Below are 19,965 nucleotides of genomic sequence, written 5' to 3'. Positions count from 1 at the left end.
CATTAAGTCGTTTTTAGAGCATTTCTATTGGTCCACAATGTAAAGAACAACTGCCAGATTTATTATGTCAAAAATCTCCTAATAATGCTGATCCTATTAGATGCAATCCAGGTTTTGGAGAAGTTCGTGTATCAGATATAGGCCTCGGCCCACAGTTCCTATATCAGCACACCCACAATTCCGTCAATGGGTTTGTTTGCTTGTGGCCATCAAACACAGAAGGTGGCAAATATGTGCGTATTTCACCATTTGTTGTGATAAATCCGTCGTATTACGATGTTCTGAGTATAACGTGGAAATGGCCGGCACTTAAAGAAAACACTGAAAGGCAGGCTGCTGTGTAGCTCATTAGCGAGAAAGCCTAATTAGTCCTGGTTAATTGGATTCAGTGCAGTTGAGGGAAATGAAGTGTACTGTGGTTTTTGGTGGTGTTTTGAGACATGGCGTCCCGAAAAGTGTCTATTCCAATGTAACATGTATTATGTATTGTTGATGGTGTTTATGGGATATTGGGATATTGGGATATTGCTATATTGCCATATCGTCCACCCCCAACCACAGCAGACCATATATTTATATAGCAAGTCCATATATATAAAATATAGAGAGGCACAATCAGGTAAACATACACTTCACTACACTACAAATCATCTCCTGGCTCTAGATTGTTAAATTAGGCAGTAAGCCTGTTAATTCTGCACCATGTGACTTTCTCTTCCTATAGATTCTCCTTTCTACTTGGCACCATTAAAAAAAGAAGCACAGCAATAAACTTATATGGCCTCGCTCACCAGTGTCACCGAAGCCCAGCAGCGCGAGAGAGAGCGAACACAGGGTACTTTCAGTCTGGGGCAGTAATCTGGTGTTGATTAGCCCAGCCTTAAGCCAATCTCTCATTACAGCACACAAGGCTGATGTGTTTCAGGCTCTCTTAATTAAAGAGGAGCTGCTCTCTCGGGCCTGTGCTGCACATGTGCTGCTCCTTCCATGTTATTCACGTCCATTTGGTGGCAGATCCATCTGTTTGGGTCTACAGCTTTGGATGGTTGGAGCCTACAAGGGCGGATAGGGGTGGGATGATATGCAGGGTTCATATCATGATATTAGCAGGTATTGAAACTCTGAGCAGTTTGAAGCAGTGCTGGGGGTATTGATTGATACGATTAACTGCTCTCAAAACCTTCTTCTTCTTAGTATCAGATGATAGCGTTAAAGCTAATGAGCACAGGACCCTGAACGCTAATCAGACAGAAAGCACATTTCCAGCAAGGAAAGCCTTTGTTTATTTAAAGGGGAAGTCCAGCGACTTTTCCAAATGTCTGCAAAATTCAGTGTTTCAGATGTAAACAGTCTTCAGGGTGGGGGGTTTGGTGTGAAGCGTTTCTTTGTAGAGAAACATGCCTCCTCAGATTTCTTTACAGTGGTCGTGAATGCAACCAAGAGGTCACCAGGCCTACGACACAAATGTAGCCGTTTTATTTACTATCCAGGACCACCAGAGAATCGGGACACGGGTCTTCTGAGATTTCTAGGTAATGTTAGTGGTGGTAAAATCGCAGTAACTCTAACAGTAACAGTAAAACTGTGGTAAAACTGACTTCTATAGGGTCTATTTTGTGTTGCATCGCACCTCCTGTATCCCTCCACTGTAAATGGGATTTTAAAGCGTTTCGGGCCAAAATCTCTTCTTCGGACTATTGCAAAACAAGGCGTCTCAGGCCAAAGGCTGTGTATTCATAACTGCTTTATGTAATCATGTTCTGGGATGCAGCTTTTAAAGGCGTCCGGCTTTTTTAAGACGCCTGGATCCATTCACCACCGCTGAGAACAATGTGGACTCGTTCTCAGGAATGGAGCATTTGCCATCTAATCACTTTGAATGGCTTTGTTTAGATGTTAATGGTTTAATTATGGAGAAATAAACGTAATAAATTAATGGAAATGAGAAATTATTATACATGGATTTCGAGTTTTAAAAAAAGGAAGCCTTGACTGACTTTGCAGTTAATGGATTGACCCGCAGAAATATAAAAAAATATATTAATAGTGTGGTGTTGCATCAAAATGGGCCGTAAATTGTGCAGTTATGCGTACACAATATAGACAACAGAGAGACACACTGAATTCATTTCACTGCAGGTATATACAGGCCTTATACAAGGAACCGCTCGGATTTCTGGATTGTCTGCAGCAATTTTCTGCATTTTCCACTGCGCTGTTTTAAACAGGCGTGTGTGTGTGTGTGTGTACTTGCCAGAATTGATCACACTTGAAGGTGGTGTAATTATCACTAGGTTTTACTCCCCGTCCCTGGAGGCAGATGGCTCTTTTTTTCTCTGGAGCTGGAAGTGAGCCGTTGGGCTCAGGCTGCAGCCCTGTGGAGGATGGCAGCCGGGGCGGTGGAGAGGGGCTTTTTGTGCCGGACGGGGAGCTTCCAGGCTCTTTGAGGAGCTGAAAGCCGGGGGAGGTTGGGTGCGTGACCTGCATTTGCACTTGCATGCTCTGGCCCCGGCTACTGTTTCAGCGCTCGTCTGTGCCGAGGCTTGTGCGTCCCCGGGATTCATTGACTTCGGTTTCAAAAATCCTGCCCAAGGCAGGGCGCCAGCGGACGGCCTTGCCAAAGCGTTGGAGGGAACGATCGTGACATAAAGAAAAGTGTGGATGAGAGTGTGTCTTTGTCGGTGTGTGTTAGGAATGGGAGGGTTGCCGCGTTTAATGATACACTGTATTTTCTAAAGAATCCAGACTCCCATTCTAATGAGATAATTCAGCTACTTTAAAGTGCGGACACGGCATTGCCCAAAAAAAAAAAATAGATGCCCTAGGATCACCATGCCCAGGGTCAGCTATAGGGGTATAAAGCCCACCAGCTTTGAGCTGTGAACTGGGTTTTCCCTGGAGTGGTACTGGAGCATCCAGTATTATTGGGATGAGTTGGTTTAGCAGAATCAAAACTCCCCGTCCTGACCTCACCAATGCTCTTATGGCTGAATGCAATCAGATCCTCACAGCAGCAAGTTCCAAGAACCTTCTTAGAAGAGCAGAAGCCATCACAGCAGAAAAGTGTGGACAAACTTCATGTTAATACCCTTGATTTCAGAAGAACAGTTCGACAAGCAGGTGTCTACAAACTTTTGGACACTGTCTGAACGGAGCCATCTGACACTTTGTGTGATGTGATGGTGTCGGATGTGTGTGTCTTCCTGTGTGTAGTTGCGTGTTTGAGTAGTGCGAGGATGATGGCCTGTGTTTAGATGCTTATCTTAAGTGAAGAGCTTTATCTGAAACCAGCTCGCTTTAAAAAGTGCAAGTATCGGACTGGTATCGGACGATAGCCAAGATTTCGGTATCGGTATCGGAAAAGAAAAGAAGTGATACCAAGCCATCTCGATACACGGTTAATAATGGTTCTTCGAGGGCTTTATAGTAAATGCTTCACTGGTTCTGTGAAGGACTTCGTAAAGGTGGGCGATGGGACGATGTTTATCATTATCATGAGGAACGGTATTCTGTGGATATCGTTAGTACTTTAGGAGGAGATCTACCCTCAATATCACATTAGCAGGGCAGTTGGCTCCAACGATAATTCACAGTTGCGTAAAAGAAGTGAAATCTAGACGTTAGAAAGAGTCAGAAACATGGAAACACGCCGGAAAGTTAGAAAACACTTCGGTACGGCAGCAGAACTGGTCTTGCCTGAGCATCTAGAGAAGGGCAAAAAAGCAGAACACGAGGAAACCTCAACGCGGTAACTGTGAAAACCACTGTTAAACCGAAGTAAAGAGTTAAAAATAGCGTGTTTTGCTCAGTTTTGGTTTGGCAAGCACAATCGAGTCTGCACAGCTAAGCGGCTAAATGCTAATAGCGCTGCTAATTCTGCGAGGCCACAGAGGAAGGCATAGAAAGCAGGCCTCAAGGTTTCTCCATCCAGCCACTCGAACAGTTTGGTTTCGGTGATCTTGCGAAAGCTGCTCTTCAAGTTGCGGATTTTATTAAAAAAACATTTTCAGTGTTTTTATGTGGACGGCTCTGGACGTTTCTGTGCCCGGTAAGCGTCACTGACCTCACAAATAATTTCACTTATATTAATTTGATCAGTTACGGGTGAAATAATAGTAATAATAATAAAAATAATAAAAATAAGAGCACTATAAAGTGTGATATTAGATTAGTTCAGGTTCATTTGACATTTACGCTGAACATACACTATATAGCCAAATGTTTGTGGACACCATTTCTAATAAATGCTGAATTCAGCTACTTTAACTTTAACCATTGCTGACATAGACAAATGTGCAAATGCACAAACACACACTCACACAGCTTGTCTAGTCCCTGTAGAGAAGAACTGCCAATAGAATAGGCAATAGGACTCTCCGGAGCACCAATGCTGTCTAATGCCAGGCGTGGGCTAGAGTGGGGGTATAAAGCCCCCCAGCATTGAGCTGTGGAGCAGTGGAAGAACTGTGCTTTCTGGAATTATGGATGCTTGGAGCTCCAGCCAATACTTTGGGGATAATGGGATGGGGCGGTGATCATCATCCAACATCCTGACCTCTAACACTAACACTCTTGTCCCAATACTTTTGTCCATATAACATAGATCGTTATTTGTATTTATAGTCTTGATGAATCTTTTAAAAATTTATCTCCAATTGATCAGTTAATTGAAATGATAACTGATCAGTTAATTGATTAGTTGCAGGCTTACTTATTGTGTGCGATATAATAGTTATAAAACATTTTTTGGATATGCTGTTCATAATCCTGCAACTAACAGATGTTTCATTAATTAATTGGTTGGTCAATTATGATTGCAATTAAAAGATTAATTTGGACAATAATTATTATTAGTCCATGAATATTATTATAATTATCGATTATTATTTCGATATGAAATAAATAACAATCATTGTATAAATATTGTTATTATGGCGTAAAATGGGTTCTGTTTTAGTACTATTTAAAACCCGGTTGGCTAAGACCGTCGACAGATATTAACAGATTGATCAGTTTCAGTGTGTATTAGGGCTTGGTGAATGTTTGTGTATTATAATTAATGATGTACGATTTTATTGGAATCATATCCATATCAGATAATCAATAATAAAGTGGAAAATAATGGATCAGCCCAGAATTCCGAGATCGGCTATTGCGTAATATTAACAGTATTGTGTAAAAAAAAAACCTGTGATCATTTTGGCCCCTGACAGGATATTTTTATTAAATGTGTGTGTGTGTGTGATCCGTTTAGCCTGCTCTGTGGTCTGCATGTGACAGGTCACGCAGCAGGCCGTGCGCATGGCTGTAACACCTTGTGTGAGAGGGTATGAAGATATTAACTGCATTCTTTCAGCCCCGGCCGAGACAATCCTCCGCATGAGGCTCAGCGTGGAGGAGGTTCGGGCACATAGTTCTCAGAGATTACCGTAAAGCGCAGAGTTCCCCTTTGATGCCGGGCGCTTTCATAAAGAAGCGAAGCCGGCAATATTTACACCCGTCGTAATTTGGTGCAGATGACCCTGGCAGAGGTCCCTAAACATGTCTGCAATTTTGCAGCAGCTGAGCTGGCATTGAAGTGTGCGTCTCTGCGGAACCAGCTCTGCTAATGTCCCCTGTATATAGTTTCTGCTTGTGGCCCTTCCACCTGTCCACCCACCTTCCTATTCACCCTGTCCTGGTTAGGGTCTCAGTGGGTCCGGATCCCACCCGGAATCACTGGGCACAAGGCATGACCAATACCCAATATCCTACCGAAAACTCTCAAGATCAATTTTTACACCAGTCCAACAGTCTAGCTGACTAATGTATGTAAATGATCTCTGTTCTGATTGGCTACCCTATATCAGACCCCATTACAAACAAGAGGCAGAGCTGAAACACTCTTTTTAACGTCAGTGGAAGTGGACATATGGGCCCTTTAAGAGTCTACGCTGTTTTACTCGAATTGCATTATATTTACACTATACGGACAAAAGTATTTGGACACCTGCTCATTGATATTTTTTGTTTTTAAAGTCAACGGTTTTAAAAAGGAGAGCAGAAAGCTTTTTACTAGATTTTGGAGAAGCGTTGCTGTGAGGATTTGCTTGCATTCTGCCAACCCTAACCCCTCTTATTTACCCCGCAGCGGGCTGACCCATGAAGGACATACGCGGGACGTGGAGCAGGTGTACCTCCGATGCTCGCAGGGCTCCCTGGAGTGGCTGTACCCAACAGGGGCCATCATCGTCAACCTCCGGCCCAACACGGCCTCGCCCGCCGCGGGCCTGCTCTCCGTCTGCATCAAACCGTCCCGCGAGTCCAGCGGCACCCACATCTACCTGGACCGGCTGGGCAAACTGAGGATGTTGCTCCACGAGAACGAGCAAGCCGAGGGCAAGGTGCACTGCTTCAGCATCCAGGAGGGGGCGCTCTTCATCGAGGCCGTGCCCCAGAGGGACATCAGCCGGAAAATCACGGCCTTCCAGTACGAACTGATCAGCCACAGGCCAGGAGCGGACCCCCGGTCACTGTCTGGTACGAGGAATGCTTGGTTTCTCCCCTCCTCTGGATTGCCCTGTACACATTTATATTCCCTTCATGTGTTCCTCCTCAGTCGTCCTGCTGCCGTGGTTTTGTGGTGAAGGGTTATTAACGTGCGCTCTGCTTAGCGTGTGTTTGTTTTGACTGAGTGAGTGGAAAACGTACGTTTTCATATTTAGTAACCGATATCTTTACCTCAGAAACCATCGGAAACCATCGCTGAATCCACGTGTTTTAACGGAATAGTTTGGCGCAAAAAATCTAATTTACATAATTCTTCCCTTACCCCAAACCACAAGGCCAATTCGCAGAGTCCTGAACATACATGTTCCTTATAGGTCACTCTAAACCTTTTAGAATAATCTATAGGATAGTATGGCGAATTTAATCTTTACTTGAGTAGTTTCCTATTATTAATATTTAAATTTACGTACAATTTTAATCAGAATGATGTCGAAATTGTAGTTTTACTAGAGACCATTTTCAACCTTATAAAAGTACAATATTAGAGACGTAACAACAGAACAGTGAAGTTTAGTCTGATCCATTTAAACGTGTTTCTTAGTAGCACAGGACTGCTAACTGCAAGCTAACATGGTAACCCCAAACGAACACATTATCTTCAAGCTAACATGCTAACCCCAAACTAACACATTAGCTTAAAGCTAACATGCTAACCCCAACTGACCACATTATCTTCAAGCTAACATGGTAACCCCAACTGACCACATTATCTTCCAGCTAACATGGTAACCCCAAACAAACACATTATCTTCAAGCTAACATGGTAACCCCAAACAAACACATTATCTTCAAGCTAACATGGTAACCCCAACTGACCACATTATCTTCAAGCTAACATGCTAACCCCAAACGAACACAATATCTTCAAGCTAACATGGTAACCCCAAATGAACACATTATCTTCAAGCTAACATGGTAACCCCAACTGACCACATTATCTTCAAGCTAACATGGTAACCCCAACTGACCACATTATCTTCAAGCTAACATGCTAACCCAAAACAAACACATTATCTTCAAGCTAACATGGTAACCCCACACAAACACATTATCTTCAAGCTAACATGGTAACCCCAAACAAACACATTATCTTCAAGCTAACATGGTAACCCCAAACAAACACATTATCTTCAAGCTAACATGCTAATTTATGAGCTTCCATTACCTGTTAGCTCCATTAGCTTTATAGGTCCAGTTTAAAGCTAAAGAAGCTAACTTCAGACACTAAGCTAAGTTAGCCTGGGCTAATCGGCTAACTCTGAGGTAAAACTGAGGCAAATTAGACTGGGCTTGGGGATGGGGATGGGGATGGGGATGAGCCACACGGTTTCCTCTTTGACCCAGTGTGGGTCAGGGTCCCGCTGAGCCGCCACGGGCAGCCGCTTGCTGCAGGGGCCCACCTCACTTTCAAAACAGAGCTTTCCTTATTTTCCTACTGCGCACCTGCCAAACTCGCAGGGCTTCACGCGGCGCTGATACGAGCTGGCTCTGCTTTCTTTACTCCAAACTAAGCAAAAACGCCTCGCGCCGCGTCCTCAGGGCTGGCATGTCAAACTGCGGTTGATAAACAGTGGTCTTGGGCGGTGTGGGCAAAGGAATGGCAGATTGTACGGTTTGTTGAGGCCAGTTTTTCGGGGGGATGTGGAGGGATACAGCGAGGCTGCACGATTGGGGTCCAGCAATCAGCTGGACAGCTATAGCAGCTTGCACTGTGGGGGTTAGCAAGTTAATAGAGACTCAGAGACTCTGGATTTGTGCCGCCTGAGGGGTTTCAGTGCATTCGTGTCCCTGTGGGCTAGTGAAATGGCCATGCTGGCTAGTAAAATTTTTGGATGCACTGTATTACATTTACATTTACATTTACGGCATTTAGCAGACGCTCTTATCCAGAGCGACTTACAAAGTGCTTTGCTATTTACCCAAGAAAAAGCCTTAGCTAGTTAGAATAGACTAATAATACAAAGATACCTCTAAGCTTAGACATTACTAAACACAATACAATAAGGCGACCATAGAACTATTCGTCCAAGTACTCTCTGAAGAGGTGGGTCTTCAGTCTGCGTTTGAAGACAGCGAGCGACTCGGCCGTTCTGACATCCAGGGGCAGCTCGTTCCACCACTTTGGTGCCAGGACAGAAAAAAGCCTGGACGCTTGTCTTCCACGGATTTTGAGGGATGGCGGGTCAAGCCGAGCCGTACTTGAAGCTCGAAGGGCTCTTGGTGCGGATCGGCTTTTGACCATTGCCATCAGATACGGAGGGGCTGGTCCGTTCTTGGCTTTGTAGGCCAGCGTCAGGGTTTTGAATCTGATGCGGGCAGCTACAGGAAGCCAGTGGAGAGAACGCAGCAGTGGAGTGACATGGCTAAATTTTGGGACATTGAAGACGACCCGTGCCGCTGCATTCTGGATGAGTTGCAGGGGCCTGAGTATTAGTTTCTGAGCAAGCATGGGAACACACGCGTTTATTATTTTGGCCAGTTTTTGGACTGTAATGAGACAGAACTGCTGCTCGGACGTATGTGGGCTGGGCCGGTTACATCGTTTGAGATGGGCGTCTTAATTTTCGTACGTATTAACGAGATTCACTTGCTGTGTTTCATCTGCGCCAGCGATGATGATTCACAGTTCTGGATCACATCTGCACTATTAGGCAACAGCATTATTGCTCACAATGAAAGCACACTTCAAGTCTTGGGCAAAACTCTACAGCCATGCTTGACCCCCAGGGACCCAGGAGTGCAGCGGGTCCCTCAGGTCTGTAAGGTGACCTGTTTTTCTTTCTGCAACCATGTTGTTGTCTTGCTTCGGCTCACAGGCGCTAACCTGCTGAGCTCGGAGCAGAGAGCCAGCTTTCTCTCCAGCTCTCTTCTCCTCCTCTCTCTTCCCCTGGTTTGTGAAGTGGTGGGGATGGCAGACGGAACAGAGGCTTATGAAGCTTTCCTCTATTAGCGAGGAATGTGGCGGGGTCCAGATGTCGAAGGGATCCACCCCCCAATCCCATTCCTGCAGCCCCTGTCTGCATGTGAAGTGGTTGAGCTGACGGCTGTGCTGCGTTTCTGTGGCCCGGCCGGGGCTGCTGACTCAGATGCCAGCCCATTCCTGCGGTTCCTTTTCAACTCGGAGCCGCAGCGGAGCCCGGAGAGGGGACGACTCCGGCTCTCCAGATTTCAGAGCTAGCGATCGGGAACAAACACCCTGGCGGCACCCAAGCGCTACGGGAGCCCAGATGCCACGGTGAGGAATGGCACAGCGAGGGGCTCTCCTGGTCAAAGTAGGCCCGGGCGAAGGAGGTGCCATCTCTTAATTTCCAGGCAGCTGAGAGGTTGCAGACCCTGAAACCTGGGCTGTCAGCAGCTGTTACTAAGCGCATGCCTGGATGACCTCTTGACTCCACCGTGGGTGCACTGTGCCTTGGGTTGCAACAGCAGCTGACCTTTGACTTGCACTCCACGCCCAGCTGCCTTCCAGCCCAGACAAGCTTTGCCCAGAATATCCCGCATGCTAAGGGTCATGCTCTTGAAGCTATGCGGAGATAGGCAGCTATTTTCAGCCACTTTCTCTGCTAAGGCTCTGCTGCTAGTCACTGCCTGCAAAAATCCCTCTATTTCTTTTACGGGACCCCCGTCTCTGCCCATCGTAAACTCATTATCCCATACGTCGGCCACCCCCCCTGCCCTTCTGTGTTGTTTCTAAGGCCTTCGCCCACCTGCACTAACACACCGCTGGACATTTTGGCCACGTGTGGAAGATCCAAAGAGCCTTCTGACCGCAGCCTGCCGCTACTGTTGCTGACAGGGCAGTCCTTAGCTAGCCCGGCCCTGTGTCCTGACCGCACCCTGGTCCGCACCGAAGCAAACGGCAGCAGAATCCCTAAACCCATCCACTCAGGCACCTGAGTGTCGGGAGGCTTGGGCTTTTCACCACACCACAAATCTCTGACAGGAGATTGGATTTTTTGGAATGGCCTTGCAGGATTTCTTCCAGTTGTGCATATTCCTGGAAGAGCATAGCCTTGTTCTTCCTGAAACAACATTCCTATTAACCACTCAAGGTTATCCGATTGTCACCCAACTGTGCGCTGTCATGGTTTCTGTATTTCAACGCTTCAGGCGTGAAAATGCGCAACCACTATGGCCCAGAGGTCGCGAGGTCAAATCCCGAGCCATGCAGCTTTGCCATTAGCGGCCGGAGTCTGAGAAAGCTCGATTGTCCATGCTCTTTCCAGGTGGATAGATGGCGCTCTATCCCCTGATCACGCTTAAGCGATGCTTAGGCGTCTGTTAGGTGGTGCGGTGGAGCTAGGGACCCGACATGCTGCTACCTGGCAGTGCCGCAATGGTGGCCGGCTTTGCGTGGATGGGAGGAGGCGTGTTAAGTCTTTACCCTCCAAGTGTCGGGAGCATTGCTAGTGCTAGGGGGAGTTCTGAAGGGGTGGGTTTATTGGCAGCACCAAATTGGAAAAAGATTATGAAAATATGACAAATTCTATAAATATATAAATAAAATGTGTCTCCAAAACTGCAACTTTACAGGAAAAGGTAAAAACCTTCTTAACTTTCAATAGAAGTCAATGTAAATATTTTTTATTGCAAGTCATTTTGGAGCATTTTGATTGGTTCAATCATCATGAAATTGAGACGCAATGTAAAGAACAACTGCCAGATTCAGATTTTGTCAAAAATTGAAAATCGAGAAAAATAAAGTTGTCACGGGACAGTGACGAAATGATGGAATTCATTATCAACTACACTAATCATTGACCGTGCTAAGCTTGATCGATCATTTAGGCCCAAATGGTCACTCTAGCAGACCAGCAGATCTTCTACCGAAAAAGTAAACATCATCTTTCCACCCAAAACTCTGCACTGATTTCTGTTTGTACACTGTAGTGTGCACCAGCTGCTAATCAGAACCCCCTGATCCCCACCTCATTTGATCTAAGGCCTCTGGACTATTTCTACTGACCCATTCATCATGAAATGTTGACACAACTTAAAAGATGGTTCCCGCTTTCAAACGGTGTAATCAGATACAGTGTAAATAAAGAGGTCTTGATGAGACGAGGGGCCCCGTGTGCTAGCTCGACACTTCCACGGGCCATCACACACTGGGCTGCAGTGTTTCTGGAGCTGTGGGTTCTGGCCTCCGTTTGTATTCAAAAGGACAAATAAACTGCAGTTTATCATAAACGCTCGTGGAGCTGCTCTGACGGCTTTGTTGGAAACACATGGATCTGTCTTTCTTCTGTTTTTTGAACTTCCGCTGTAAGCGCCTTAGCAATCCTCTTAAAGTTCTCACTGGTGCTGCTGGTCATAGTGCTGCATTGTTTTCTACTGGAATCAGCTGGTTCTAATTTGCTGTGGAGAGTGTGTGTGTGTGTGTGTGTGTGCATTTGTGATCAGTGGCAGCTTTCTTTAAGGTGCCTCTACACCCCCGGACCACCTCCTCCCTTCGGGCCTTGTTGCTGGTGTGTTTTAATGAGCAGTTTTTGCCACATGTAGCCAAGCTGCTCCGTTTGCCTAGAAATCAACAAACCATGACTGTAAAGACACTTAGCCGTAGGGCGGGTCCGTAAATAACCATCTGCAGCACAGATGAAGTGAGTGTGTGTGTCTGTAAACGCGTGTGTATGAGGTAGGGGTGTAGCGATATACAAAACTGGAAATTCTGTCAGATACGATATTGTGGCCTCAAAACTTTTTTTTTTCCAATACAGCAAAAGTAAGGAGTGACTGATCTAGTCTGGCCTTCATGCCATGGATTGATTGGTAGTAACAGGCCCAAAGTTTGTTGCCAAGACAACATTCCCCACATCCTTACATCCTTACAGCACCGCCTGAATGAGGAATCTGCAGGAATTGCATAATGCAATCATATCAGCATGGGCCAGGATCCTATGTGTGTGTGTGTGTGTATATGTATGTGTGTGTATGTATATATATATATACTTGCTGCTAAATCACAAACACACCGAGCTCTGCGCCGAGAGCAAAAGCCACACACACATGTGCATTCACATGCATATACATATATATATATGTGTGTGTGTGTGTGTGTATATATATATATATATACATATATATGCATGTGAATGCACATGTGTGTGTGGCTTTTGCTCTCGGCGCAGAGCTCGGTGTGTTTGTGATTTAGCAGCAGGTATGTATATATATATATATGTGTGTGTGTGTATGTGTGTGTATATATATATATATATATGTGTGTGTGTGTGTATATATATGTGAATGCACATGTGTGAATGTGTGTGTGTCTTTTGCCCTCAGCGCAGAGCTCGGCGTGTTTGTGATTTAGCAGCAGGTCTTTGTTAAGTAACGAAACACTGCAGGCAGAATCGGCCTCACAGCCGGTGTGATCTCATCTACAGATTAAACAAACTAGCTCCATAAAAGCCAGCTCTTTCTGCACATTGCACAACGTTAAACCCTGCTCTGATCTGCGATTAAGGCCAGTGTTACGAGAAGTGCTCTGGAACAATAACATGATCTGGTATTACTGGGTCCAGGAATGATTACTGAGTCATATACAGTTAGTCAGTCCGATTACAGTCTGGTTATACCTGTGTTATTATATCCAATAACACCAGCCACCCCCCCACCCCACCCCCCCCCCCCCCCCATCCTGTATCTGTATCATTCCTCTGACTCTTGGTTGCTATATAACATCAACAATAGTAGTCACACGCCTAAAAAAAAAAAAGTTTGTGGACATGTGACAACATGAACCTATTGGCACCGTGCTGTCTACTGTCCCAATATTTTTGTCCATATGGTGTACCTGTTAGCTGCGGTTAGTGTTCTCCTCCAAGTGTGTTGAGCTGTACATTTGAATATAAGCAGTGGAGCTGAGTTGAGTTTCTGATCTGTGTGTGTGTGTGTGTGTTTCTGCAGCCTCCTGCCAGCCGTGCACTGATGCCGAGCTTCTTCTGGCTGTCTGTACCAGCGACTTCGGTAAGAGGCACTTCCAACTACCTCACAGCATAGCTTTTATTATGTGTACCCCATACTTACACATGTCAAAAGTTTGGGGACACCTTCCTTTCGTTTGACCACTGACCACTGATGAAGGACTAGAGGATGACCAACATAAAGCGTACAGCAATAGACAAGCTTCTGTCACTGACAATCGATGCTAGGCTAACACTGCTAACAGACACTGGACTTAGACTGTCACCAATCTCACCTCTGTAAGTTCACCCCTTGATCCCTCGGTGGTAATATGTGCGCCGATGCCACAGCCATCCGTCTAGACTAGATGTCCACATCTAATTGGCCCCACTGTCGCTGAGGGGAGCTAGCTGCCCCCAAACATTTGACAAGCCATGTGCTTCACCTGTACTGTATTAGTGACCTACCTGCTGGTTTGCCTGTGTTGTCATTGGTTACCATGGTTTTACACCATCACTACAAGGACCACAGTGTTTTGTTGGTGTTTCTAACATTTTAATTGTATTAATATTCATCATCTCTCTCTCTAACTATCTCTGCAGTGGGGCGTGGCAGTATTCTGGGGGTGGAGCAGGAGGAGGAGGAGACGTCGGTCGCCGTGACGCTGACCCGCCTGTACAGGCAGAAGAGCCAGGTGTTCGCGTCCGGCGGAGGACGGACCAGGCGCTTCGCAGGCCGGGTGAAGATGCCCCGCGAGTGTGGGGTGAAGCCGGGCGAGGGCGAGTTCCTCTTTATCGGGACGGTGCGTTTTGGGGAGGCGTGGCTGAGCTGCGCCCCGAGATACAGGGACTTTCTGAGGCTGTACCAGGACGCGCAGGAGCAAGGGACCAACCCCTGCCACATAGACACAGACTGAGGAACTCTCTGAGACTTTACTTTCCAGGAAACCACACAAACAGTCTGGTCTGGAGGAACTGTAACCCAGACAGGGACACAGTCTGTCTCTCTCTCTCTCTCTTTCTTATTCTGTCCCTATGTCTCTCGCTCGTTCACATCCTCCCCCCTTCTCTCCCTCTGTCTGTGAATGGTTGCATAAAAAAACAAAAAACCTTAAAGGATTCTTGTAGCAGGGCTGTGAAGTGTGTATTTGCCGTTTGCAGTGCTTCCGTATGCAAATGAGTGCAAAACTGAACCAATCACAGCTCCGTTGGAGTGTTTCTGTGGGTGTTTTGATGAATCGAGGTCCACGCATTTACTGACTCACTAAGGGGTTTTCAGATATGCGGCTTTAAAGGAGTAGTTTGATTAAAACATCTAATGAATATAATGATTACTGACCCCTGGTGCAACCAATCAGCCAAGGTATGTTTAATATCTGAAGTTTGTATCTTTAGTTCAGAACAGGAGCTGCTAGGCTAATGTTGCTAACAGTCTGTGGACTCAGACTGTCACCAATCTCATCTCTGTCATAAAAAAGCCCAAAGCGTCTCTCAGTTTGCTGAAAACACTCAGAACACACTAGGACTTACTTTAGTCCAGAAAAACGGTGAACCTCTCTGCCATGCTGAATGTTGGCAGCTATTTTTTTAGGGTTTTTTTATACACGTTACATAACTTTGTGATAGATGTTTTTGATCAATTTGATTTTTAATAGATAGACCCAAATTAATTGACATTTTGGGCAGGGATTTACAGAGAGGAGATTGGTGACAGTCCAAGCCCAGTGTTTGTTAGCACAGTTAGCCTAGCATACTTTTTTTGGATTTCTGGTTAAATAAAGGTCAATTCAAATAAATTAGCCAGTTATATAAAAAAGAGCTAATTTCATATATCAAGCATGGCTTGGCTGATCAGCTGCAAAAATGGGTAAATGATACATTATGTTAATTAGATTTTTGACCAAACAATTCCTTTAATCATATTCCTGTAGAGCTCAGCAGACCCTTAAAATCTGCTGTTTTTGTTTTTGTTTCATTTTCTACCCAATTTGGAAGGCCAATTACCCAAACCCTGTTCATATGAACTCCCCCTACCACTAGCAATGCCTTCAACACTAGGAGGCTAAAGAGTACCACACGCCTCCTTCTGCCACTGCTTCATTTCCAACTAGCATCTTTTTACCTAGCATCGCTAGGTTCCCAGCAAGCTCGGAATGAACCACAGCTCCTCAGCTCCGATACAACAGCTGACCGACGCCTGTGCTGACCAACATCACACTAGGAGTGACGTGGGGAGGACGCGCCTTCAACCCACCCCTGAGAGAGCAAGGCCAGTTGTGCTCCCTCTGACTCCGGCTGCTGATGGCAAGCAGCATGACCCGGCTTCGGAACCAGCGATCCTAGTTCTAGGATCAGCCAGGACCACCCAGAGCCCCCCTTCTGTTGTTTTTAAGATACAGTTGACGTTATAACTGATATCTTTTTTTATTATTATTTTGCGATACATTGAAATATGTGAGCGTGTTCTGACCTTTAGATGATCTGAATGGAGGCAAGTCGATGTGCTCGTGATCTGAGTGACGGACAGTGGCGGACATGCCTTTCTGCAGACAGGTTTTAATTGCACTACTTTTTTTTTCTTCACTGAACTGGACGTGCTTTTGTTTTTCGGTAGTAGTCGGTGATGTGATTTACGCTCAGTACACACTGGCCTGAAGAACACTGTGTGACAAATTTCAGGATGAATGAGCCAATAGAAATGCATATAATGATTTCCGTAGCAAATCTGGGGCGTAACCCGCAGTCACGAGGTTTTAAAACATTTACGAGGTTTTAAACAACGGACGTAACCATTTCCTTAAGAGCTCACCAGAGGTTTTTTTTTTTTTTTTTTTATGCAACCGGGCACAGCAGACCCCGAAAGCCTCCCCAGAAACTCACTTTCCCTCCTTCTGCTTTCCACGACAGGAACCCCAACTGTACCGAGGGCTGAAGTTCCGAGAGCCACGTCCCTCTGCGTTCTTCATCTCCCTCAGTTCTTACAAATGTCTTTAAAAAATGATATTTTTTTCCTATTTTTTTTTACGCCTAAAGGTCGACGGTCACAATGTAGCAAACATCCACGGGAAAAAATGTGTGTAAAAAAAAAACAAACAAAAAAAAAGGAAATGTGAAAACATTCTACAGCGAAGTCTCGAGTGCTTTTGTAAAAAGCTTGTTTGTACAGTTCTTGCAGTTGTTTCTTATGACAGAAATGTGTTGAAGAAAAAAAAGCCTGCTTTTTATTTGATTTTTATTTTTTAAGAAAACCTTTGAAGTGTGATTCCCGCCTGCAGCACTTTGTCCTCAGGCTGCTGAATTACAGAGATGTTTTTTTTTTTCTTCAGAGATTAAAACTCTTCTCTCTGTGGAATCGGTTTACGGCTGTTTTCACTGTAATATTAGCACAGCTGTCGGATCGCTTTCATAGAAAGTCTGCAGTGTTGCACATTTTTCCAGAGCCTGATTACCACAAGTGATTATACACATGACACAGAGAGCGCGCGAGAGAGAGTGTGTGTGTGTGTGTGTGTGTGTGTGTGTTTTATTATGAGCTTTCTGTTAGCACTACCTAAACCTGCACCACGTTCCATTACCTATAAGTACATGCTAAAGGGATCTGAGCTAACAACGTACTGTACAGGTGAAATACAGAATACATATTATTAATAACTGATAGTATTCACAATGTTAGTAATAGCATTAATACTATAATAATATTACCAATAAACAGATTAATGATACTTCTCACATTGTGGAGAATAGAGGAATTAGGCAACATTAATACTGTCAAAAACTCAGTGTATGGAAATATTCATATATATATATATACACACATATGTATATATATATATATATATATATATATATATATATATATAGATAGATAGATTATATTATATATACATTATATTATATATATATATTATATTATATATACATTATATTATATATTAAAATATTATATATATATATAGAGAGAGAGAGAGAGAGAGATTACATTTCCTAAAACTTTTCTGCTGCTTCATAAAAAAGAAAAAATCACACATCATTTTCCATGACATATCATATCTACCAGAGGCACACAATATTTGCCAAATAGCATTTATTTTATTTCAATATTAGATATGCAGAATACATTATTAATATCATGGCATGCAGGATCCCTGAATTCTGGGAAAATCTGGTGGAAACTATTTTTTAATATTGCAGAAAATATTCCAATGTCTAAAAACTATGTTTTTTCAGTATTGTGCAGCTATTATTGGACACTATATTTATGTAGAAATTACAGAACTGTGTAAAGGTTTAGACACCTGAAAAAACTAGAATGAAAAAGCTCATAATCTGGCCATATGAAAAAAACACATATATATGTATTTGTGAATATATATATGAATTTTTTATTTTATTTATTTTTTATCTTATTGTATACTACATTACACTACATCTCAAATATACATAATTTCATTCCCAAATACATGTCACACAATATATTGCTATATATACGAATATATTGCCTATAAATCAAATCTATTAAAAAATACATTTAATGTGAAATACATGGAGAAATATTCATCGCAGTTATGTAGCATGTCTAACAGTTAAGTATTAGCAAAAAATATAACATGGTAAAAACAGGTTCAGATCCACAGTTATAATGCAGTTGGATCATTTGATAGATATCTTGTATTTTTTTAATTATTTAAATGTTAAATAGATAATTATTATTTTTATTATTATATATTATCATTATATATAATTATTATTTTTAAAAATATATTTACTGGCTAATTTCATATTTGGGGATAATATTTTGTAAATATATATATATATTTATATATTAAACACATTATTATATATATTTTTACATTCCTATATTTAATACAAATATCAATTGGTCATCTTCATACATTGCAAAAATATATCTGATAAACATATTTTAAACATATATTTTTTCCATATGGGTGATCAGTAAGTGATAATATTAAAACACTGATATTAGAATAAGTACATTCCTACACATTCCTACAGAAAGTGGTGGTGGTTCTCCATCACTGTGTTCATCATTAGAACATCTCCAAAGTTCTCCTCTCTCATGGAGTCTAGTATTATTTAGAGTTCTCCTCAGATCAACACCTGGTTTGGTGGTAAATCAGGGCTTAATGATGGTAAATCAGGTGAGCTGCTGCTGCTGCTGCTGCTGCTGATGGAGCTGAACACATCCTCCACGCTGTGCTGGCTGGACTGGGGGGCGTCCAGGAGAACCCCGGAGGAACCGAGCTCTGTTCTTCAGACTAGCTCACCAACAAGATCTCACTACTTTCTTTAGAATGAGAAGCTCTTGTTTCTCCTTTTTACTGGATTTATGTTCACCTGCATCTGATCGGATGAGATCTAGAGTTTCTACTGTTCTACTGCTGAGAGACAGGGGTTTAAACGATGTGTTTAGGGGCCTACAACTTTCTCCACAGTGCTGTATGCTCTCATATATGCATCCTAAACTCCTGTGAAATTTTCCATGAGTCCAAAGCCAGCCAGTTTCCATGAAAGCAGCTCAGTAAGCCCCAGCTTAGGGTTTGAGGTGAATAGCTGATAACCACACCATTAAAAACAGGCAGTGTAGTCGCTGCCTATCATTTGTGTTATTGTAGTGTTTCGTGTCGCGCGTTGTTCTCACGTTCGACTTCTGTTTATTTTGCATGAGCCGCTTTCTGTTGTTTTTAAAAACACCCATAGCCGCTCCGGGTATGGAAATATTTGTCTACGCTGTGAACTCGAGGATGTAAATCCATGGATTCATTATGGAAAGATCTCAAACTGATAGATTACTACTAACAGATGTACAGTCTTATGCAATATTTAGGCCTTCATGGCACCCAACTATCAGATTTTGACAATTTGACAAATTTTAATTGACAGCTAATCGAACACGACACAGTATTTTCAGCAAATCCTCCTGTAACGAAGTTAAAATCTATAATTATCTATAATTACACCGTGTTTTCTCTATAATATAGCCTATATTGGTGCTTAGCAGTTTCATTTGGGACGCCCCCCTCCCCCTCTTTCCTTTATAAAGTCTCCTCCCCTTCCCGGCCTCGTCCCTTTTAACCTCTGTTTACACGAGAAAGTGGATATCAGATTACGCCTCATGTCTAATCTCTATTAATCCTACATTTCCAGCTCATAAGCAGCCCACCAAGGTTATACACACATGCGCATGGGTTCCTTATCAGCATTTGCACTGTAGCATGTTCTGCTGGTGGTCAATTTTTAGGGTGAGTTATACTCCTGCACATGTTGCCAGCATTACACCGCATGGTCCCCTCAATATACCAGTCAGCTAAGCTTCTTACTATATAAGAAGGCTGTGTTAGTTCTGGTACCCCTCGCCAGGAAAACTCACATGCAGCGGCCCGCAGTCTAACGGTGGCAGCGGTGTCAACATCCATCGGTGGCACTGCCACACTGCTACTCTGTCCTTCACAACACAGGGTAACAAGGAAAAAGCTGACCCTGGCAGAAATCACAG

At 43.7% G+C, this 19,965-nt stretch overlaps 1 protein-coding gene across 1 annotated transcript in view; it reads left to right on the top strand.

Annotated features, from left to right (window-relative positions):
• Window positions 1-16,803, top strand: part of metrnla (meteorin like, glial cell differentiation regulator a) — an 18,128-nt gene extending 1,325 nt beyond the window's left edge. The window contains exons 2-4 of the mRNA XM_072675200.1: window positions 6,131-6,519; window positions 13,456-13,515; window positions 14,055-16,803. Coding sequence (XP_072531301.1) covers window positions 6,131-6,519; window positions 13,456-13,515; window positions 14,055-14,368 — 763 coding nt within the window. The 3' untranslated portion in view covers window positions 14,369-16,803. The remainder of the gene's footprint in view (window positions 1-6,130; window positions 6,520-13,455; window positions 13,516-14,054) is intronic.
• Window positions 16,804-19,965: the final 3,162 nt, after the last annotated feature.

The sequence above is a fragment of the Salminus brasiliensis genome, chromosome 3, assembly GCF_030463535.1.
Source record: "Salminus brasiliensis chromosome 3, fSalBra1.hap2, whole genome shotgun sequence".
Lineage (NCBI taxonomy): Eukaryota > Metazoa > Chordata > Actinopteri > Characiformes > Bryconidae > Salminus > Salminus brasiliensis.
This window is presented reverse-complemented; position numbering and strand designations above follow the sequence as displayed.